Here is a 23,832-nt window from a genome sequence, read left to right as displayed (position 1 = left end):
TTACTATTTTCATAATTGGAATGCCATTGAGCTAGTTTATACAGAATGAAATGATTAGCATAACTAGAGTTTATCATGTGATGTTTTTGAAACAGCTGTGGTCTGTAGATACAGAATGGATCATTTCGATTCAAAGATTCAAAATTACGAGTATCAGTGGGTTTGTTGTGGCTTTTCATATTTTAAAGATCAATAATTCTTTACCTCAAAATTAAAGTATCGAAGCTATTCTTAATTCCATTATTAGTTCATCCATTCTTTCTTCCTCCCAAACAAAATTGTATCAAACTCCCGTATCATTTTTATTCACGTGTGTTTGGAACCAGTGCTAATTTTAGTTGAAAATTCTAACCAATAATAACTAATAAGATGAAATATTGCTTGGAGTCTAGTTGTTGACAAAAGTAATTTACACTAAGTCCTTAACTAAGATTTAAATATTTGATTTTTGATTTGGATATGAAGTCGTAATTAAATGTCATACTTTATCCTAAAATGGATAAATTTAATTGAGTGTCAAATAAGAAGTTTCAATATTTTTTTATTACACCAAAAAAGAATACTTGGATTTTTTTGTTTGGGAAATTATTAAGTGGTTTAGATGATAATGAATTTTACTAATATATATATATTAATGTCATTAATTTTTCTTGCATATTAAAAGATTTAAATTGTATTACATAAAAATTGATCAAAACCTGAATTTGGGATAGAATGGATTACTTAATTTATCCCTTTTTTTTTTTCAGGTAATCTACTATTCAACTATTAGGTAAAGCTTATATATAAGCCATTGTGATAGCTTTGATCACGATGGCATTACTAGTCCCTATTAGGAAAGACCAGCCTTTGGAAGATTCCATTTTGAACCAACATGAAAATGCAGGCTTCGCATTCGAATCGAATCGTTTACATTCTTACCCAAAAAAGTCACAAATCTCAAATTAACAATCAGACAATAAAATATTGGCGTATAGATTAGAATGCATGGATGGCATATTTGTAAAACATTCCAACTAACTATCTTTCTCGTATGGGTTGGCAGCTGGAAACGTAATGAAAACCTGCTAAATAAACGGAAAATGGCATAATATGTTCGGATTGGAACCTCGATCTCTTCTGCAATGTCAAGGTAAGATTCAACTCACTATCCTTAATCAGCTGAAATTTATGGTGTTTAGAAACATATATTGAAACCACATTAATATGATGATGGTATTCGTGAGAAGAAGAATATATATCGTCACATCACATGTCTATTTTTTTTTTACTTCCCCAAAATAGATTTTATTTATCTGCCTTAAATTAAATAATAGAAACTAAAAATAGTAATTTCAGATTTTCGAGAAATAAAACTTAAATAAAAATATTTTAGGAGGATTAAAGCCAAAAATCGTTCAGTTTACAAAAACTAAAAATAGCGATTTCAAAATCTAAAAGGACCAGAAGTAAATAATTTTTGCTTTACAAAAACTAAAATAAAAACTCACTCATTTTATAAATTGTCCGTATAAATTATCAATCCTATTCTTAAACATCACCCTAAAACAATATAATTTAATTAAGAGATCCCTAGCACAAAGCACAACAATAGATACTTTGAATACTATTTTCTAATTTAAATCGAGGCATCCTCCTCTAGTTTATACTTATCCTTTAAAATAATGAAGAGTTTGATTTGAATACGTTGTTTTCTTAAAAAAATGTCTATTATTAACTAAATAAATAGTGTTTTGGAGCAGCACTTGAATCATGCATCTCGGCTGCACATTGATGTATTCAGGCCAACACGCAAGGGATTAAACTCTCACTAAACTTCACATGCTCTATCCTTCGACCATTATATAACACCACCGATAAGCCTTCTTCTTTGAGCCAGTAATTTCAATAAGTACAAAACATACTTTGAGCGTCAAAATGCTTATAAATAACTATCTTTCTGCACACTAGACAACATGGACTGAATATAAGCGTTTGTAATTTCATGTTTGGACTAAATAAATAGTATTTTAGATATGTTACCTTAAATAATTATCAATAAAATTAAGAATTTTATAATAATATAACAAACTCTAATTAATTGGTAATATAAAAATTATTTATATTATCAGTATATTTCAATAAATTCCCAAAATAATAGACTTGATGGTCCAGTCAAAAAGTTACAGTCAAGGCCACTTGATCTTTCTCTGCTTGAAGTTGGCAACGCCAACACTTTAATTTATCTTGACACCTATGCTAAGAAGTAGTTGATATGAATAATGCAAATATTAATAAATAAATAAATAAAAAGAATAATGCAAATCCAATTGTTTGCATTAGACACTTCTGTGGTTATAATTTAGAAAACATTAATGGAAAAGCCCCCATCGCATAGCAGCAATTTCGGGTTCGGTCTTAAAGTAATGTATACCATGAATCTTACCAAGACGGAGATGTGACTCCATCTTAATATTACGTGTCTACACGTTGGAAACATCATTATATACAAATTCGAGCGTCCTATTTTTAGACTAAGATAATAACTGCATGTATATAACACACTTCTTATAAAAATTAACAATGTTTTTTTATTAACAAATCTGTTAATTTTATTAAAAATATCAATAACAAAGATTCAAACACACAATTCCTTCTTCTTTCCTTTTTTCTTCACTTATTTTCAACTGGGCCAATCTTATACCTTCAAAAATTATCAAAGGTGATTATAAAAGTCATGAATTTAACTTTTTGAGGTGCAGGTGTTTAGAGATTATCATTTTATTTTTCCTTAAAAAAAAATTATACATACAACCAGGAAATACCAAAATTGATTTAATTTCTTGGGTTATACACACTTTAATTTAAGAGAAAAAATATTATATTCTATAAAAAAAATATATAATCATTCAATCATAACTCACAATATATAATATATTTATTTATTTTTAAAATAATTATCTTAAAATAATTTAAACAATTACTTATTTTAGTGTCAATACATAAATATTTAAACTCTTAATTTAATGATTATCTTATTACATTCAGTTTTTTAGTATAAAATATAGACAACATTTTTAAAAAATCTTTACAATAATACAAGCTAAATGCATATATGACCAAATTTCAATGATCTACATTTCACGCGCATGTAAAATTATTATCAAAATAAAAAAAATTATGTATTTTTATTTACTGCAAGATAATTACATCATTCCATTAAAAAGAATATCATTAATACAGTAAAAAAAATATTAAGAAACGACTACGGATTAATAAAGAATTTGAGATGTTTGAGCTAATGAATGAGTAACTTAACAACGAACTAAATTTCTTTAAAATTGTGTAACTTAATCACACAGAATGAAATAAATAAATTAAGAGTGTATAATTCAGTTGGTTGAAAATGTATGAGTGCTATAAACTTTTTTATATCACGTTTAATTTCTACCTATAATAAAAAAATCACTCAAAATGAAGGAGATGAAGTGACTTGTATTGAAGAAAAAAAACGAAATGAAAATGAGCAAAATTATTTAAAATGGGTGAATTGTATTGACGAAATAATTGATACTTTAATTGCTTAAGTTTAAAGAAAAATATTTGTCTATTATTATAATAATAATAAGATGATAAATTATTTTAATTTGCGACTCTTCTCTTCATAAACTAATTAAAAATCTACCTTTTTTTTCTTGTTAAATGCGTAATTGTATTTTTGTTTTTTATTTTTTCGAATTTATTTTATAAAATTGATTTAAAATAATAATTTTTTTGGTATAATAAAAAATATATTATATATAAGAACAAATATGAATGATAAAAAAACTGAAATAACTTAAAAATGTTTTAATTTTTTAGTTTTTAAAATTGAAAGTATTCATTTTAAAAATGATTATAAACAATTCTAATCATATTTATTCTTTCTTAAGAAAAAATAGTTTTTAAAAACATAAAACAAACACGGCCAAATCTTTCTTTAGTGAAAACTCCCTTGTTCTCCCGGTCTACTCGTATTGTATTCTTCTTTATTTTTTTAACCAAATATTTTTTATTAACTCAATTTATTTCACATTACCAAACAAAAGAGCCAATGAGTAACACATGGCTTGATTCCATAATTTACGGGTATACATGTGCTACACAATTATTGGTCCATTTCATCAGCGTTAGAATGATTCAATCCAAGATTGGAGTTAATTAGATTGGGGTATTCTTTAATTAATTTTTTAGGATATCTTTTAAAAGTGCTATGAAATTAAAATTATTTAACACAGACGAGAAAAGAGTAACTTTCATGGGAAAGAAATAATGAAGGGGTGATGTGAGGTGGCACCCAAGCATCGAGCGTGTGGGTGCGCAAATCCAACGGTTATGGCTGCTCTGTGACTGACTGACTGTGATGCGTATGTGGGGGGCCATCACTGCCTGTGAGGTTCGCTTGGACGGTAGTGATCGCCACTTGCCATGATCCCTACTTCATATGGACCCACATCAGCACCGCCCCTGCCTCCCTTATTGCCTTTTCATTTGCTGACATGGATTATATTAATTTATTTATTTACTAACCTTAAGTTCATTAGTGTAAAATTCAACTTGCCGTTTTCAGATAAGATTTTGAATTTGAGTTTTAGGATAAAACAATATAATTAAAAAAAATTATAAAACAAGTAAAATAAGTTTTTCAGATATTAATTATATGTGAAATTTTAATAAATATTTTCATCTTATATATATATATATAACTCAAGTATATTTTTAATTAAAATCATTTTTTATTATTACATTTTAATGTTCACCTAAATTCTCAAGTTATTTAAAGAGGTTTTTTTAATAATTAATAATTTTAAATTAATTTATTAATAAAAAAATAATAGAATCAAATGTCTTTACTTTATTTAAATGGTCCAAAGTTAAAATTGAATAAAAAGAAGGACTAAAATTCTATTTAGGCCAAAATAATAATTAATTTATGTTAATGAAAAATTTAGTTAATATTTTTAAGGCTTAAATAACCTTTTAATTTCTATTATATCTTTTTATTTGAGTCTTTTTCTAAAGAATTAAAATTTTGGTTCATATTACTACTAAATTAATTAATAATAAAAATTTAAAAATAAGATAATAATAATAATAATTTATTTTATTAATTTATATGCTAGCATAAATTATAAATTAATATATGAATATAAATAGTGATATTATATATATATATATATATATATATATATATATATATATATATATATATATATATATATATATATATTCGTGTATCTCTTATTCTAGTTATTTGTCAAAGTAATATTTTTGAAAAATAAATGAAAGGAAACAAAAATCATTTACAACTGGAAATGGTGATGTCTGTTATTATTACATTTAATTTTTTGGTATATAGTGGCATGAGGTGTCTGCTATTCTTGGAAGTGGCCATTCCTCACAGTCTCTAAGAAGATATTAGTGTTGAAGACTCTACAACTATATATTTAAACCTCTCTTACTTGGATCAACTCACAACCACTCTCTTTTATTCTTAGCTTTCCTTTCCAGTTCATACTTCATCCTATTATTACTTTCCCTCTTTGCATTCCAAATGGCCACTGTTGAGGTAATTATAAGATACACTGATCTCCATAGTTTTGTTTATCGATCCTCTATCTAGATTATGGAAACCAATCAACCATTTGTGAATAATGTTCACAGTTTTATTTGCCACGATTCATTCTCGATCGTCGAATCAGAACGCGTTTGATGTTTTCTGATGTGCGATCTACATGCATTTTGGATTCAAGCACGCCACATTTACTCCTAATCATCAACATACAAATCAACTCTCTTTTATTTTTCTTGTTTTGGTTTCTCTTTTCTCTTTTCCGACTTTCTATCTTGATCATATATTATAAACCGAACTTATATATATATACTCGATAGCCAGGATGATCAGTGTCACTGTGCTTCATAACCATCTTGATCACGCAACATTTTCCAGTGGGTTGATTATACTTTTCTTACGTATTTATTGAATGGCTTGTGATCAATAACTTCATGTAGATCTCTCTCGGTTTTTATTTTTATAACCATAGTTGAATCCAAATTAAGTAAAAAGAATAAAGATCAATCATTAGGCATCAATTTACTGCCGTTTTCTCAGTAGTGTATTACTTGTGTTAAGCTTGCTGTGCCTTCAAACTAACGCCTTCTCCACTTCTTGTTTTGGATTCAAAGAAGAAACACTAACAGTAAATTCCACGTTGAATCACTTCTTCAGTTATAAGAAGAAAATAAAATTAGTGAATGATGTAACATCGTATTTTTAGCACTACATTCTAGATTGTTATACTAAAAATTTTATTGAAGTTTTTAAAATTAAGACTATTCATTAACTTTATTTTTTATCTGGTAACATATTAGTTTTGGTGATGCCCCCATCGATCTCTTAGCTTGTTATTCACAAGAATATGCGATCTTAAGCTTGGATTATCGAATGCTTAGTTTAATGAAAATGGATCCCGCAGGTTGCACAGCAAACACCAACAACTGTGACAGAGAATGAAACAACGACTGAGGTAACCAAGATTGAGGAAACTACCCCAGAACAGCCAGCCACCGAGGTTACTGCCCCAGAAACAGTCAACGAAGAAGCAAAAGAGGAAGCAGCAGTTGAGACTAATGAGGCAACAGAAGTTACAGAGGAAGGGAAGGCTGAGAAAACAGAAGAAGAAGAAGAAGTGAAAGAGGAGACTAAAGAAACCGAATCAGCACCAGTGGAGGAAGAGAAGCAGGAGGAGAACAAACCAGCTGAAACCGTAGAGGAACCCAAAACAGAACAAGTTTCTGTCGAGAAGACTGAAGTTTAAGCCCATTGATATATGTTATTGTGAGTGGGAAAAAAGAGGTTCTTGCATTTTTATTTTATATATTATTAATGTTGTTATTGTAATGGTAAGTCTTTGGGTATGGCTTTACGATTTATGAAGGATATATATAAGCACCACTCAGTATGCATGCCAAGCGGAGGATACGAGAATTCTATGGGTTATGTTATGCATTGAGGTGGACTATAGTTGCTCTAGTTTGGGGATGAAAATTACTTTGCTCATTTGCCTGTTCCTCTTGGTTTGAATAAATTATATTTACTTTTGTTATTATTTTCTTATGTGAAAAACTCTAATTTTTTTAGCCTTGCTTTCAGTTCCACACGTAAAGTTTATGCATGATGTTGTTAAGTAACTTTATTCTTACTATGTTCTATTGCTAAATAAATGTGAACTACACTAGGTATTAAGAAAAACTGTAAGAATTAGGACTTTAATTTCTTGATGCTCGAGATTTAGATAATTACAAAACATTCCAGCGAGCCGAGGAAAAAGTTTGGGGGCGAGGCCGAAAAATAAAAGATTAATAAATATGGCGTGAACTGTATCCGGTTATGTGACACTGGTATCACATTGTTTTATTATGGTCAACAAACAAGAAATGACATTAAGTATAACTGAAGACTAATCTTCAATAAAATATTCAATTGAACTTTATCCAGTGTTTTATTAATAAAGTCTTATCCTACTAATTAACATCAACTACATAAAACATACGATATTATTTAACACTTAATTTTAAAAATATTATTAAGTCTAAAATCTTTTTTATTAATTTTCTTCAATGTCATTTTTGGTTTCTCTCTTTTCTCTTTTTTGAACTAAAAATCATACAATCTATTTTTTAAGTGTTGTTTCTTGTGATCTTCTCTGTATATACTTAAATCATCTTAACTATTTTTTTTTTCATCTTTTTTCAATGAATGTTATATCAATCAATATTCTCGTATAATATCATTTTGTATTCTATCTTTTCTTGTATGATCATACATCTATTTTAACATTCTCATTTTTGTTATTCTCATTTTTTTCTCTCACGTTGTCCCTTTAAAATCTATCATTCAGTATTATATAATATAATTTGATGTATAATTATACAATAAAACTTATCTTTAAGTTTGATAAGTAGTTTGTGATCTCAAATAACCTACAATATTTTTTTCATTTAAGTCATTTTGCTTGTATTTGTCATTTCTATCAATTTCACCATTATCTTATATAATTGGTTCCAAATATTTTAAACTTAAAAAAAAAACTTGTGATATCAGATCCTCTTCCAATTTTACTTCCAAGCTGAAGTCTTCTTGCCTCGTTAAAATTACAGTACATTCACTTTATCTTACTCTACTTAAGCGAAAAGTTTGTATCCAAAGTTCAAACCTACTGTTAACTGTTTCCAAAGTGTTCAGTTGTACTTAAAAAAAATATTTTCTGAAAGATACCTGTATAAAAATTGGGAAAAGTAGGAAACAATTGTAATATTATTTGTTACCCTTCGGATTTAACAAGAAAAGAAGAGTTCGCCCATAATATCTGAAAACAATTTCTGGAAGCAGGTTATGAGAAGAGACAACATAATTATACAGCAACATAAGTATATCTTTTGAAGGATACGAATCAGTTATAAGTTGATAACCAAAACTTATGACAAACTAGTCGTTATCTATTGTAGCTAAACAATTACAAATCATAGCAAAATAATAACCACAAAAAAAAAAAAGTCGTTAGACCTGAATATAATTATTATAGATGAAGACAGTTGGTTTAAAAATTTTGTTGTTTCTACTGGGGGAGGGAGCAAGTAAACAGCAAGCCGTAATTTTCTTTCTGAGCAAGCCGTAAATTGGCTTAAATTTCAGAGCAGAATTATCCCAAATGGCCAAATCCAAACTATATCCCCATGTCCATGGCATGACAAAATCAGCTATTTACTAGAACATCAAAGGATCACAAAAGAGATCGAATTTTCTTTCTTTAAACCCTGTTTTATTATAATCTGTCCATATAAACATTTTACAAAGACCAATGCCACTGCAACCCTTGACTACTTTGCAAAACAGACAACTTGTCACATTATCCAATTAGAGAACAGATGGAATACTCCTATAATCTGTACAAAGATAATTTTATGTGCAGTCAAAACCACTTCTATTCAGATTGCAGGTGTATTCATTCACCAAGTACCAAAACTGCAGCCAATGTGTTCTTGAGTGATGACTTCAAGACGATCTTTCATGACAGCAATAGAAGAATAAGCTGGGAAACACAGCCGGAAAAAGCATGTGTGAGATGAAGGCAGGCGATCACCAGGTTCAAGGGATCTGTATATGTAGAGACGGGAAGCCAAACCACGGAAACCTTCAACTGGTAAATATTTTACAGATGTCCAAAAGAATAAAAGAACCTTCCTTTGATCTGCTGTCATTCTTTCAACAATCTGCCAAGTGTTTTTCAACAGAAACAACATAAAAAGGGAAAAAACTGAGCAGCATCTCTCAACAAATCTTAAAATACTGATTATTTGAAAAGCATTCAAGAACTAACTAAAAACCACCCAGCTTTAGTTTAAAAGAGATCATCGATAAATCAATTAGACACAGGGGAAGTGAATACTCACTTGTTCAGACTTCACAACAAAAGAAATTATATGCTAGCACTTAGAAACCCACGACATAAATAGTGTTTGGTATGACATTACTAAACAGCAAAATAAACGTATATTCGAAATGTAAAAAAGCTAGATACTATCAGAATAAGGGCCCAAACTGACAATCATCACCAAAACAATTTTGTTAGTACAGTTACAAAGAAGAAAAATATGGCTGCAGTATTGACCAGTCTCCTTGCAAACAAGGCATGACAATTATGATTCAGGCTTCAGCAACAAAAATTTAGAGATAATGTACAACAGAAGAGAGGTGTTGATAAATAATATGAAGCACATTAAAGGCTGAGCCTATCAGGGCTAAAGGAAAGGAATAATTTACACTGACACAGTCAAGGACTCTGGCATACTAGCACGATTGCTGACCAGGTTGTGGATTCCAAGAGCAGTGAATAGAAAACAATTCCCTTAGGCAGCTGGGAAACTTTACAAGTAGCCACCACAGTGATGCTCTCTATGAAGCAATAAGGCAATAAAACCCATTCTGTTTCATTGATAAAATGATCACAGAGACCGCCTTAGAGAACATCACGTAGCAGGTACTTGTTTCCCACTAGCCACTAGAGGGGGGGCGGGGGGGGGAAGATAAAACATAGAGACAGACTTTTTGATTCAATAATAGCAGTATGCACATACCTCCCAAAACCAAGATATGTGAATATCTGTATCTTTATAGCCATTATACTCAGTATGTGCTTTCCAATCTTCAACAGAAATGGTATCTTCACTCCCATGCAGCATCCAATCAAGATCTTCGAGGTCTAAACTTTGGAAGAAGTACTGCTGGAACTTTGAGTTTGAAAGAATATCTGCAAAACCTTTGGCAAAATGTGATACCTGCTCAGATATGGATGTTACGAATCGATCCTGTATAAGAAGATCAACATACTTGTCCCTGTTCTTACTATTAACTACAAGGTTTTTTCCACCAGGGCAGAGCTCAACCACTTTCCTCTGTCCCAATTCCTCCACCTCTCTAACAAATGTCAGTCCTAATGCGTCTGAATCAATGAAATCAGCATCCATATCCAATATTTGCTTGCAGCTTGTATACAGATAAGGATCTGCATCCCTTATATCTTCTATAGCAATATAGTTTCCCGCCAATTGCAAGAAAAACACACGATCAAAAACAATACCCACTTGCACCCTATGCATCAAAGCTAATGCAATAACTCGACCAGCAAAGCTGAAGTACTCAAGGTGCAGAGGATGTACCTTAGATGCTACAAACAAGTACACAAAGTATAAGCTAAACTCAATTATCCAGACATGCTATAATAATGATTGCAACTAATACAAGATATACAGCAACATAGAAAAAATATTGAACACCAACCATGCAACAAGCTGGGAACACAAGTTTAGAACAAAAGCATTCATGGTGGGGCAGGTTACATAATGTAAATTTGAATATGTTAGTTTGAAAACCCTTGGACCTGTGTATTTTCAAGTGATAATCAAATATGTGAATTTGAGTAATAGGCAAGCAAGGAGCCATTGCATCATACTTCAAAAGGTGACAAAAGGAAGCATAAATACTACAACAACAGCGCCTTATTGCACTAGATGAGGTCGACTACATAGACCACACAACATCATCTAGTTTGGTTAAAGACCAAAGTTTCAAAGATATTGATAGAGCCCAGCTCATAGATCAATAGATTTAATTTATGATTCTGTTATTTGATCTAATCGTTAGGATCTATCTTTAGTTTAGGATTATGCTATTTGAATTCTGTCACAGCATATATCTTTAGGATTTATCATTTGTTTAGGATTATGTTATCATATCTTATCTTTAGGATTTTATCTTTTAGGGAGTTAGTTGAGAGAGAATTATAAATATTGAACAGTCTATTAGGGGGAGGCACTCTTTGGTGAATTTCTCTTGAATTTGTACTGCGGAGCTGGTGCTCTAGGAGAGGGAGGCAGTAGATCAATCTGTCAATCTCTTTTTCTATTCTAATAATAAAACTCATCCACTCTTGGTATCTCACAAGATATTATTTACCATAAGATCCCTCTTGACAACTTCCAAGTTCCAATGTTCTTCTTGGTCTCCTTTTCCTCTTCGTAGGAATAAAACTAATGCAATCTAATCTTCTCATGGGTGCCTTCCGTGGCCTCTTTTGTACATGTCCAAATCACCTTAATCGATTTTCTATCATTTTTTCCTCTATTGGGGCTACACCAAGCTCTCCTTGTATATAATCATTTCATACTTTGTCTTTTCTTGTATGACCACACATTCATCTTAACATTCTCATTTTTGCCATAAAGTATAGCTGTATGATAGAATTTGCCTTTAAGTTTAACCCCCAATTCCTTTCTACATTTTAACCATCTTGCCTGTATCCTATGTGTGGAATTCTCATTAATTTCTCCATCATTTTGTGGTATTATCCCAGATACTTAAACTTAGAAACACATGATATGACATCTTCTCTCATTTTTACCTCCAAGTCATATTTCTCATCTCTTACTAAATTGCAATGCATATACCCCGCCTTACTCCTACTTAAGTGAAAACCCTTTTCAGTGTCTGTCTCCAAAGTTTAAGATTGACTACTCCCCTTGATTCCTCAAGAAAAACTATATCATCCACAAAAAACATGCAATTAGGCATAGCCTTTTGTATGTCCCTAGCAAGCATATCCAAGACTAGATCAAACAATTAAAAACTTAAGGCTAAGCCTTGATGTAGTTCTATCATTAAAGGAAAATCTTTAGTCTTGTCTCCTAGAGTTCTCACACTAGTAGTTACCGCTTCATACATGTCTTGTATAGCCCAACATGTGAACACCTTTTTTTCCAAAGTCTTCCACAACACTTGTCTTGGCACTCAATCATAAGCTTTTTCCAAGTCAATATATGCAAGTTTCTTCCTTTGCTTCAGTACCTTTTCATCAAACTCCATAAAACATAAACGGTCAATATGTAAGTTTCTTTCTTTGCTTCAATACCTTTGTCTGTGTTGTACGTGTGCTGTCCTGTCCTATATTTTTTTAAGACATTAGCTATGTTGTGTCATGTTTAGTGTCTGTGTCAATGTCCACACTAAAGTATAGTCCCCTGCAAAGCCAAATAAATTGAAGCATAGTGGGCCTACATTACAAGCCAATGGAAATCATCCAAGGATTTCAAAAATAGCAGCAGCACAATTCATTTATGAAAAACTAATAAGTAAAGATTCATAAATAAATAACACGAATTTAATCTAAATTGTGTGTGTGTGCGTGTGGGGGGGGGGCAAGGATCATTTTGGAAAAACAAGATCATATTAAGCCTCAACATGTTTTATAACTCTACTAAAGATCATTATGTAAACACTGTACAAGTGTTTTCAGATGAGAAATGTCAGGCCCTGGTCAAACATTTTCCATTCAAAAGCACTCCAAATGCATATCAAACAGCAGAGGTATTGGGGGGGAAAACCATTCAGAATTTCAGGAGAAACTTACCGGGATTAGGGAAAAATCTCCTTTGATCATTTGGGCATGCCACAAAAAGAGCATTTTGTGGATTAAATATTGCTTGACATACCAGAAGAAACCACTCCCTTAATACACCTGGGCCAGTAGCTTCCTCATTTTTGAATTCCATAAACAGGCCAGCATGCAGAGATTCGGGCTCAGCACGTGCTATGTATTCAAATGACTCGGTCAATAACTGAGACCTGTCAATAAGCATCTCGTGTAACTCTTCATAGTCCTCTTTCACCTCCGGGAACATCATCATGGCCAAATGCCTTCTAGACTCAAAATTGGTCACACACCTATGCTCAAGAATCCACTGATGCTCATCAGTTCTCTTCGCATATCGAACAATCAGCAGACACAGCACACTTCTTTGCCGTGTCAAAATGCTCCAAAGCTTTTCTTCAGCACCATCATAAAGCTTGGAAATTTGATACAACTCCTTCAAGATGGAAAGATAATGAGACCAAGCAGGATAAAGATTATCCCCTTCCATCATTTCCCGGCCAGTCAAATTTTGGTCCATTTTTTGAAGGCACTGATCAATTTTGTTCAACAACTGAATGTACAAACCATGAAGATGTTCAATCTCTTCCGCGAGCAAGAGATCCTTATGGCGTTTGTCTTGAGGCATAGCATTCTTGACAGCTTGTTGCTCCTTAATTCCAGTCCTCAAAGGCATTAAGAATGCAGAAAAATCCCCAACATCGTTTGACAAAGGCCCCACGGCCGTGGGGGATACCATACTCAAGTCCAAATCCCTCAACAAGCTACTGGCAAGATCACGAACAAAGGGGAAAATATCCTGAATCGAAACCAGCCCCTTAACATTGCCAGAAGCAGAAGCAGCATAGGAAACTCCAGCAGTTTCCAACAAGGACCCAAAAGCACTCCGACAATAGAGATACAAAGGGTCTTGACAGCCCACTCTCCTAAGCAATTTACAAAACTCCAACACCACACGCGCACACTGCCCGTGCAATGCCTTAGACAAAGTAGTGCGACAAGAACTCAAAAAGTGCCTAACAGAGGAATCAGCACAGTCCTTGTTACCTGCGTAAGGGGACACGTAGAGCATAACAAGCACGGCAGGGGCAGAAGAAGACATGAAAATCTGAAAGTAACCAGAGGCAGAGTCGTTGTCAATTCTGGGCGTCATGTTCAAGTAACTGGTGATCAAACCCTTGATAGTCTTCAAGGAATCGTGAACAGTTTCGCCGCAGCAAAGACGGTAAACGAGAGAAACCATGTCGTTGATAACTTGCCAGGCTTGAGGGTGTTCGGTGCTGCGCATACGACCAACTAATTGAAGGTTGGCGTCGTTTTGAATGGAACACTCGGCCAGAGTCTGTTCCCACTGGAGCTGCTTACCGCGATAAATAAGCCTCTGCTCGAACAATGGGATTCCCTTCATGCTTTGGATACGCTCGTGAATCGATTTCACGCTGTCTTCGGGGAAGGCTTGCATCACAATCGTGTTTCCGCCGCACATCATTCGCACGAAGAACTGGATGTGCGATCGCTGCTGGCGCTGCAAGGCGGAGCAGCCGCCGGCGTCGGAGGAGGAGGCGGACCAGGAATTCACCGCCTTGGCCTCGTCTTTCCGCATCCTCACGCAGACTAAGTCCGAGAAATCCTCGTCGTCTTCATCGTCAAATTTGCGCTTGGAAGGGTGACGGTGATCGGTTGAGCCCCCGCTGCGGTGGTGGACGGCGGGGGTTTCGATGACAGACATTTAGGAGGCGCCGCGGCCGCCGAGAGTGGGTCAGAGACAAGCCAAAGAAGCCATCGGAACGGTGTGTTGGTCGCGCTGTGCAGGGAAGCTGAGCCGAGCCGCGACGGAGGGAGATGAAGAGTGTGAAATGTAAGAGAGAGTTTGGGATTTTGTTTTGCCGTGGTTTACCATGTTCTAATCCCCTTGCTGCTTCATTTTTATACTATTATTACATTGTGTGTGTCTGTTCTTATTTTTATTTTTTAATTCCCTGCCAAACGGTGTCGTGTTCCGCTGTGTGTTGGAACTATCCAACGGTGATCTCACGAATAAGGTGATGGTGGGGCCCTTCTGCCTTTTGGAAGCAGCGGATGCTTATTTGGAATTTTTGTATTATATTTATTCACCCAAGGACCTCTACTGTATACTTAGCATAGAACCTGTCAGACTTTTTCTTAGGTTATAAGAATCAAAAATAAAAAACCTTTTTACTAAAGCCGTCCGTTCTAAGTTCACCTTTTTCAATCTCCGCCACCTCATTTATATTGTGATTGGTTTCGGTGAAAATGTGTGAAAAATACTCAAAATATACTCGTGAAAATGATGAGTTTTTTTTTTTTAAGTCAACGATTTCATTCAAATGAAGGGGCTAAAGTTCTTCCACATTTACAATGGACAAAATCTGATGAGGAACCTCCTTAATACAAAATTCTTTTAGAACATCAAAAGCTAGACTAGCTAAAGTGTAAGCAGCTCTATTCAAACATCCTGGAGCAAACAAAAAAGGTTAGAAGATCCCATTTCCTATCAAACAAGGTGAAATTTTATCAAAGTAATTAAATTTTGAGTGAGGATTTATTTTATAATGGGTTTAAATGATTGAAAATGGTGAAAATATCTAATTTTACTAAGGAATCTAATATCTTAATTATTGTGTTATTAAATAAAATAATACTCAAAATATAGCAAAAATGTAAGAAGTAAGTTTGTTTGGTCGGATGAGAATGGTATGAAAGTTTTTTTTTAAAAAACTGGGTTTTACAAAACAGTAAATACATGTACAAATGAAATGAAATGGACTGAAAGAAACAATAATAGAGAAATACCATGAAGCAGTTTTTTGGACAAAAGTAAACTTTTTATTTGAATTTTTATCTCTCAATCAACTTTAACATAAATATTTTTTATTTTATTTCACTTTAACCAAATAACTTTATCTTTTATTCTCTTTTTACTTTATTTCACTTTTTCATTTATTTTTTTCTACACAGTTTATTTTTTTTATCCTTCATAATCAAACACAATATTAAAGGTGGTGAAATGTCTATAATGAAAAAAGATGAAAAAAATGAAAAAAAAATCTTATTCGTGACTTCCACAAGAAAATAAAAAAAAATATAACAAAATTTATGACTTTTGCGTACAAAGTCCTGTTTTCATTTACAACTTGTCATAAATGAATTTTTTTTCTTCAAAAATCTACCATCTTTGGTAATTTTGAAAATAAATTATCCTCGTTTGATTAAAAAAACTGATACATGACTTTTTTTTTATTTCTTTACGTTATATGTTACAAATTTATAAAAAAAATTACACATAGTTATAGACATTAATTAACTTGACTAATTATTACACTTATGTCCTTCAAATCAACATAACTCACATTATTTTTATTTATTTTAAATTTGTTCCTCCAATTCATCATGTATGCAACAAATGTTTGTCCTCTCAAATGTGTTGTCATGGTAGGATAAGGGATAAAATTTTGATCTAAATAATAAGAGTGACTTTATGGTTGGAAATATAAGTTTAAGGATGAAAGGAAAAGAGGAATAAAAGAATTACAAATTTGAATATCTTTTATAGATATTTTAAACAAAATTAGCATTCATGCATAAAAAAAACATAATAAGAAAAATATGTATTCTAAAGGGATGAAATTAATTAGAATGATAACGGAGTTGCTATTGTAGAAAAGACTATGCAAGAAGAAAGTGATAACGCTTTTCTCTCTAAAACAATTTTCTCTCTAAGACTGTTGGAAAAAATGAAATAAAATAAATATGAAGAAGATGCACAGTCTTGAATTAAATAACAAAATAGCAGTAGCAAATTAAATTTAATTAACAGCACATGAATAATGCATTATAACATACAATAAGCACAAGAAAATAAATTAAGGGAAGAAAGATATAGCCTGGGTTGAAGCGCGTAAACGCTATCCTTAGAGAGAAAACGCCCCCACTGCACGGGTAAGAAATTCAGATTGCGCTCCTCTCCCAAGATACGACAACCCGTTGGTTCCGATCGTGTGCAGCGAAAAGATCCCCGAACCTTATGAACACCAATGCTCTTGCTCTCACAAAAATTTAAGTTTTGTATAGGAAAAGAAAGAGATAAATTTTTGGCAGAAAGAAACCAGAGCTCTGAGTATGTCCTTTCTAGAAAAGAGGAAAAAGATATATATAGAGATTTTGCAACAACAAAATATGACCGTTAGAAATATGATCGTTGAAAAACCAACCTACAGTTGTCACAACAAATATAACAAACTAGTTTGACTCATTAAAACAAAATCTTAAGAGAATCTAAAATAAATATTATTTTATAAAATAAAATTAATATATATATATTTATAAATTTTAAATTAAAACACAAATATTTACCAACATTATCATTCCTTGACATTTAATATGCTTTCTCCCACGCACTTCTTTTCTTTTTGTTTGACACTTTGACTGCTTCTCGCACCCACTGATCCACAGCAATCTTAGACAAATAATGAAACATAAAACAATAGTACAGTACATCTTTTTGAACTATTTTTTTTTTTACACGGCAAATTCAGATTATATCAATTTTGAACTCTTGCTTTTTTCTTTCTCCTTTTTATTTTTATTCATTAGTTTTTTACTGTTTTTTTTTCAGTATTTGAAACACAAAAATTAATCTTGCTGCATATTTATTTATTTTGACTGAATTTTGCCGTATATTTATCCCAAACTTAAAACCGTTGTTTTTCTTCAAGGCTTCAAGCAAACAACACAACCCCGTACTTAGGATCAATCAAGACACAAATGTTTCGTAAGAAGAGAAAATTCCTTAATCCTTGATTCCAAATTCCAATCAAGAGAGACAAAATATTTTTTTTCACCTTTTAGACTTATAATAAGCTAATTCACAGAAAAAAGGCTTAAGGCTCAAAAAGTAGGATAATTATGTAGGGTGGTCATTGACTCATTGATTCGCCCTGGCTTGAAAAAAAGAATATGCCTCTTTCATTTATGTGCGAACAGGTCAAGCAGCAACAATAAGAATCAAGCCAAATTATGAAGTAAACAACATGCAAATGTGAAATGAAGAACACACTGAAGCAAACAACTCTGCATAAAATTTTAGTATTCATTTACATCTAATATTTTCTATTTACCATATTATACCTTTTTAATATTTCTATATTTAGATTTTGCTGCCTCTGAAATTATAAGATGTGCTGTATAGGTATAGGTTGGTTACTAATGTCCAACGACAACGAGCATTATTCGGAAAGGAAAGCAGTGTCGGTAATATTATGAAAAAAAATAATGGATCGAATGAATTTTGAAAAAATGATGAGGAATTAGAATTTTTCTCACTTATCACTTCTGAGATAGAGCACATTCATTTCCGTGTTCCTTCCGTCCGTCGGTGTTTCTTCATAAACTCGGTTTCTGCACTTCTTTCTCCAACGCGCGTACATCACCTTCCGCTTCGGTCAAAGTGGTTAAGCGTTCACACTCTAACCTAATAATATAGCCTTTATTCATGGCTGTATAATTGTATGACAGTCCCTTGTTAATTGTTACTATAAATTGTCATCATTTATCATTTGTTTGACCAAAGAAAAAGTAAAATAAGGAAAAAATTAAAATTAAAATAAGTGTTTTTTTTTTCTCTCTTCTTTAATCATAAATTATATATGTCTTAATTCTTCTATTCATCATAAAAAAAAAAATCTAACTAATTCAAAATTCAAAATTCGATCAAGAAGTATTCAATTAAGTTTGTTTAAGAATTGTTTCTATCAAGCTCGGATAATATTCAAATGTTTAAATTTTAACTTTAACATATTAATTAGTTATGTTCAATCACTTAATTTTTTAAAAAGAAAAAAAAATCTAATTAAATTTCTGTATATTCTTGATTTAATATTTTAAACCCTTGTTTAAGTCTTTTAAAATAAATTTGTCAGGTTAAAATATCATAAAATTATGATAATAGAAGTTAGATCGATGAAAGTGTTTTTTGTCAAAATATTTTTATTCAAAACTCAAAACATGATTATATAAGATCAAGTTAAGAATTCACTGAAAAACATAAAATATAATCGGTATAAAGTTTTTAAGTCTTCAAAAATTGCTTAACATGTAAAAATGCACACATTATAAGTATGTTATGTGTATAAAGTTTAAAATAGATCTAAATATTCTTCTCAACAAATAACACAAAGTAAAAAGATATAATTATTGAACTTTAAATATAAGCTTCCGTTGTAATTTGTAAAATTATAAGTATATTTATTATAAAAATATATTTTAACTAAAAACTTTAAGATTTCAAATTATAAAGCTTAAATTACTAATTAGAATAAATATTAAGTATTTATTTATTAAATATATTTATTTATAAATAATAAAAACTAAAAGTTAGCACATTGCTAGGTAACATCTAGTTTAAAAGTTAATTACCAAAAAATAAACATAACTGGTTCTTTATAAAGCTCAACATAAAATTCATCCACCTATAAAATATTTATTTGTAAATGAAATTTGATTTAAATAATAAGGTTATGCAATATTAACCAGAGGTTATTACGAGCAAGTATTTGAGCAACTTGTGATCCGGATTAAACTATTCTGTTAGCCTGCTATCACATGTTTCAGCAGGTATTATTCATATTCTGTATGAATATTAAGGATATCTCCTAACATCCAAAATATTGACTACATTTGAATTACTAATATATCAAAGTGAAATTCGTCTAACTAATGAAAATTTATTCAAGTATACTCATAAAATTAGAGTTTAAACCTATGGGATTTTAAAAATTTCTTCCTTACATTTCAAAACATCATTCATTTTATTTTTAGTGCAGAATGACAATAAAAGTAAAAATGACTAAACTAAAGCATTTTGTATAGTTAAGAAATATTGGGATACTTTGAAATATTTAGGGATCAAAATGTTTGAATTATACAATGTTGATGAGTAAGACTTTACTCATCTTGAAAACTTTCTTTATATATGTTTAAGAGTCAAATCTTGATTAATATACCTAAGAGATTGAATCATATTGGTTCCTATACTCACCTGCAAGTGAAAGAAAGGTCATTTATAAATTTTAAAGTTATTGCTAACACTGGCAACAAGACTTAAAAAATCTATCATTTCCTAACCTATAAGCTAAAATTATTGTTATTGCCAAACCCCTTAAGTTAGGTATCCACTAAGGTCTTCTAACGGTCCAAGATAGTTAATAAATCGGGATTATAAAGAACGAGAACATGTGTAAAGCCAAAAAAGAAGATCGAGAAATATCCTACAACGGATACTTGGCAACACTCCCATGCAGTATCGAATCAAGATCTTCGAGGTCTAAACTTTGGAAGAAGTACTGCTGGAGCTTTGACTTTGAGAGAATATCTGCAAAACCATTGACAAAATGTGGTACCTGCTCAGATATGGATGTTACGAAGTGATCCTGTATAAGAATATCAACATACTTGTCCCTGTTCTTACTATTAACTACAAGGTTTTTTCCACCAGGGCAGAGCTCAACCACTTTCCTCTGTCCTAATTCCTCCACCTCTCTAACAAATGTCAGTCCTAATGCATCTGAATCAATGAAATCAGCATCCATATCCAATATTTGCTTGCAGCTAGTATACAGATAAGGATCTGCATCCCTTATATCTTCTAATGTAATAGAGTTTCCCGCCAATTGCAAGAAAAACGCACGATCAAAAACAATACCCACTTGCACCCTTTGCATCAAAGCTAATGCAATAACTCGACCAGCAAAGCTGAAGTACTCAAGGTGCAGAGGATGTACCTTAGATGCTACAAGCAAGTACACAAAGTATAAGCTAAACTCGATTATCCAGACATGCTATAATAATGATTGCAACTAATACAAGATATACAACACCATAGAAAAATACGAACACTAACCATGCACAAGCAACCCAAGTCCCTATTAATACTAACTAGGCACTCAAGTTTAAAACATGATGGTTACACAATGTAAATTTGAATGTTTTTTTTTACAAGGGTAAATTTGAATATGTTAATGTGAACAGCCTTTGACCTACGTATTTACATGTGATAATGGAACATGTGAATTTTGAGTAACAGACAAGGAGCCATTGCATCATACTTCAATAAGGTGACTGAAGGGAGCTTAAGATAATACAACAACAACAACAAAGTTTTATCCAATTAGGTGAGATCAACTAAATGGATCACATAATGTCATTTGGCTCGTTTAAAGACCAAAGTGTCATATAGATATTATTTACCATAAGATCCCTCTTGACAACTTCTTCCAATGTCCTTCTTGGTCATAAGACTAAAAATCCAAGGATTTCACAAAAAGGATATAGGAGTGCATTTCATTTAAGAAAACTAATGAGTAAAGATGCACAACTAAATGAGATGACTTCCACTAAACTATGTGGGCGTTAACACAAGGATCATGTGAGAAAAATAAGATCATATTAAGCCTCATGTTTTATAATCCTAATAAAGATTATTTTGTAAATATTGTATAAGTATTTTCATATAAGAAAAATGCAAGCCTTGGTCAAACAAACATTTTCGGCTCAATGGCATTCCAAATGCATAGCAAACAGCAGAGGTATTGAAGGAAGAAAAAAAATCCATTCAGAATTTCAGGAGAAAGTTACCAGGATAAGGGAAAAATCTCCTTTGATCATTTGGGCATGCCACAAAAAGAGCATTTTGTGGATTAAATATTGCTTGACATACTAGAAGAAACCACTCCCTTAGTACACCTGGGCCAGTAGGTTCCTCATTTTGGAATTTCATAAACAGGCCAGCATGTAGAGATTCAGGCTCAGCAAGTGCTATGCATTCAAAAGACTCAGCCAATAACTGAGACCTGTCAATAAGCATCTTGCGCAACTCCTTGTAGTCTTCTTTTACCTCCGGGAAGATCATCATGGCCAAATGCCTTCTAGACTCAAAATTGGTCACACACCTACGCTTTAGAATCCACTGATGCTCATCGGTTCTCTTCGCATATCGAACTATCAGCAGACACAGCACACTTCTTTGCCGCATCAAAACACCCCCAAAGCTTTTCTTCAGCCCCATCATAAAGCTTAGAAATTTGATACAACTCCTTCAAGATTGAAAGACAATGAGAACAAGCAGGATAAAGATTATCCCCTTCCATCATTTCCCGGCCAGCCAAACTTTGGTCCATTTTTTGAAGGCACTGATCAGTTTTGTCCAACAACTGAATGGACAAACCATGAAGATATTGAATCTCTCCCGCGAGCAAGAGATCCTTATGGAATTTGTCTTGAGCCATAGAATCCTTGACAGCTTGTTGCTCCTAAATTGCAGTCGTCAGAGGCATCGAGAATGCAGAAAAATCCCCAACACCACACTCGCACACTGCCCGTGCAATGTTTTAGACGAGGTATTGCGACAAGAACTGAAAAAGTGCCTAACTGCGTAAGGGGACACGTAGAGCTGGTGATCAAACCATTGATAGTCTTCAAGGCAGATTCAACTAATTGAAGGTTGGCGTCGTTTTTGAATGGAACACTAGGCCAGAGTATGTTCCCACTCAAGCTGTTTGCCTCTGCTCCAACACTGGGATTCGCTTCATGCTTTGGATACGCTCGTCAAGGATCCACAGCCAAATCTACTTGTACGCTCCAAATTTTAAACAACTTACACAAACGGCCCTTTTAATTTTAATCACATACATTGATATTTGGGATCACAATTTTACCCAAATTCTACTATTACTCAAAAAAATTATCCATCATAAATAAAGTAATTATCCACTTAATGGATTATGAGCTGAGGTACACTAATTATCCACAAATTTTAATGAAAACGATGGTGGTTATGGGTATGTGAGTACCCAACCCTATCATAAAATAATAATAATAATAATAATAATAATAATAATATTTAGGAGATAAATCACATTATTTAATCCATTAAAAATATATAAAAAATCACATTCTTTATTTGCTAAATCATAGATGATGTTATTTAATTCGCAAAATAAGGAGATTTGGGCCATTTTAACACATATAACCTCTTTTCTCTCCTTTTTTTTTCCCTTATTTTGGAAGGAATACTCAATATGTAAGTCCCCACTTATTTTTAATATTTTTTCTCCATTTATTAAGTAATCATACGAAGAAAAGTAGATGATTTTTATTATCTTATTCCCCTCCACTTAGACCAATAACCTATTACAAGAAATTTGACATTTAAAACAACATAACAAACTACACAGTACAAACAACTTGCCTGGTAACACAACTATTCGTCTTCAGGACATCAACTTTGTAAATATTTTTCTAGAAAAAAGCTTTAGATTTCAAAACGCTTGATTTCTTTTGTGCTGGTTTTCTAAATTTCCAGCTAGCGGTTCAAACCTCCAACCCAAAATTGAAAATTCCAATTATCCCAATTTTTCATTAATTGTTGTATACTAGAAAATTTCACTAATGTATAACAACAATAATATAACAATAAGGAGATTACTCCCATACGTAACTTTTTTACGTATCTATGTCCAGATTGCTCTTTGAATATGCTAAGGGACTCGTATATATCCAGATGCTCTCGTGCTACAGTGAATGGCTTCACGCAAGACTCTTTCACCCAATATTCCATCATCACCCGACATCAACAACGTTAACTTTCCATCCAACACAGCTGCATTTAAGTGATAATTCTCATGTGCACAGTTCGCAACTTGTAATCTTCAAAATTAAAAGTAATGACAAAGCTATGCTTACAACAAAGAATATTGAATACTCACTCCATCATGGATCGCCAATCACCCAATTCAAAGCTCCACTAGAACAA

At 32.2% G+C, this 23,832-nt stretch overlaps 3 protein-coding genes across 3 annotated transcripts; 1 reads left to right on the top strand and 2 right to left on the bottom strand.

Moving 5' to 3' along the window:
* The first annotated feature begins 5,414 nt into the window (after positions 1-5,414).
* On the top strand, positions 5,415-7,184 carry LOC100801797 (uncharacterized). Its single transcript, NM_001252711.3, has 2 exons — positions 5,415-5,587; positions 6,495-7,184. Exons 1-2 carry the CDS (start codon positions 5,573-5,575, stop codon positions 6,834-6,836), a joined length of 357 nt encoding a protein of 118 aa, NP_001239640.1. The 5' UTR covers positions 5,415-5,572; the 3' UTR covers positions 6,837-7,184.
* Positions 7,185-8,823: 1,639 nt separating this feature from the next.
* On the bottom strand, positions 8,824-14,939 carry LOC100796470 (E3 ubiquitin-protein ligase UPL5). The gene is made up of 3 exons (XM_003549516.5): positions 12,984-14,939; positions 10,156-10,745; positions 8,824-9,291 (listed from the first exon to the last, which is right to left on the bottom strand). Exons 1-3 carry the CDS (start codon positions 14,731-14,733, stop codon positions 9,028-9,030), a joined length of 2,604 nt encoding a protein of 867 aa, XP_003549564.1. The 5' UTR covers positions 14,734-14,939; the 3' UTR covers positions 8,824-9,027.
* A 5,351-nt stretch (positions 14,940-20,290) lies between these two features.
* On the bottom strand, positions 20,291-22,086 carry LOC106796719 (E3 ubiquitin-protein ligase UPL5). The gene is made up of 2 exons (XM_014769649.3): positions 21,657-22,086; positions 20,291-20,811 (listed from the first exon to the last, which is right to left on the bottom strand). Exons 1-2 carry the CDS (start codon positions 22,084-22,086, stop codon positions 20,291-20,293), a joined length of 951 nt encoding a protein of 316 aa, XP_014625135.2.
* Between the last annotated feature and the right edge of the window lie 1,746 nt (positions 22,087-23,832).

This window comes from Glycine max, chromosome 17, assembly GCF_000004515.6.
Source record: "Glycine max cultivar Williams 82 chromosome 17, Glycine_max_v4.0, whole genome shotgun sequence".
NCBI lineage: Eukaryota > Viridiplantae > Streptophyta > Magnoliopsida > Fabales > Fabaceae > Glycine > Glycine max.
The sequence above is the reverse complement of the archived record's forward strand: the minus strand, read 5'-3'. Positions and strand labels throughout refer to the sequence as shown.

Coding starts and splice junctions, on each gene's coding strand:
- LOC100796470 (XM_003549516.5), bottom strand. CDS start 14,733: ATGTCTGTCATCGAAACCCCCGCCGTCCACCACCGCAGCGGGGGCTCA. Junction 10,746..12,983: donor GAGATTTTTCCCTAATCCCG/GTAAGTTTCTCC, acceptor ACTTGTTTGTAG/CATCTAAGGTACATCCTCTG. Junction 9,292..10,155: donor ACATATCTTGGTTTTGGGAG/GTATGTGCATAC, acceptor AACACTTGGCAG/ATTGTTGAAAGAATGACAGC.
- LOC106796719 (XM_014769649.3), bottom strand. CDS start 22,086: ATGGGGCTGAAGAAAAGCTTTGGGGGTGTTTTGATGCGGCAAAGAAGT. Junction 20,812..21,656: donor GAGATTTTTCCCTTATCCTG/GTAACTTTCTCC, acceptor ACTTGCTTGTAG/CATCTAAGGTACATCCTCTG.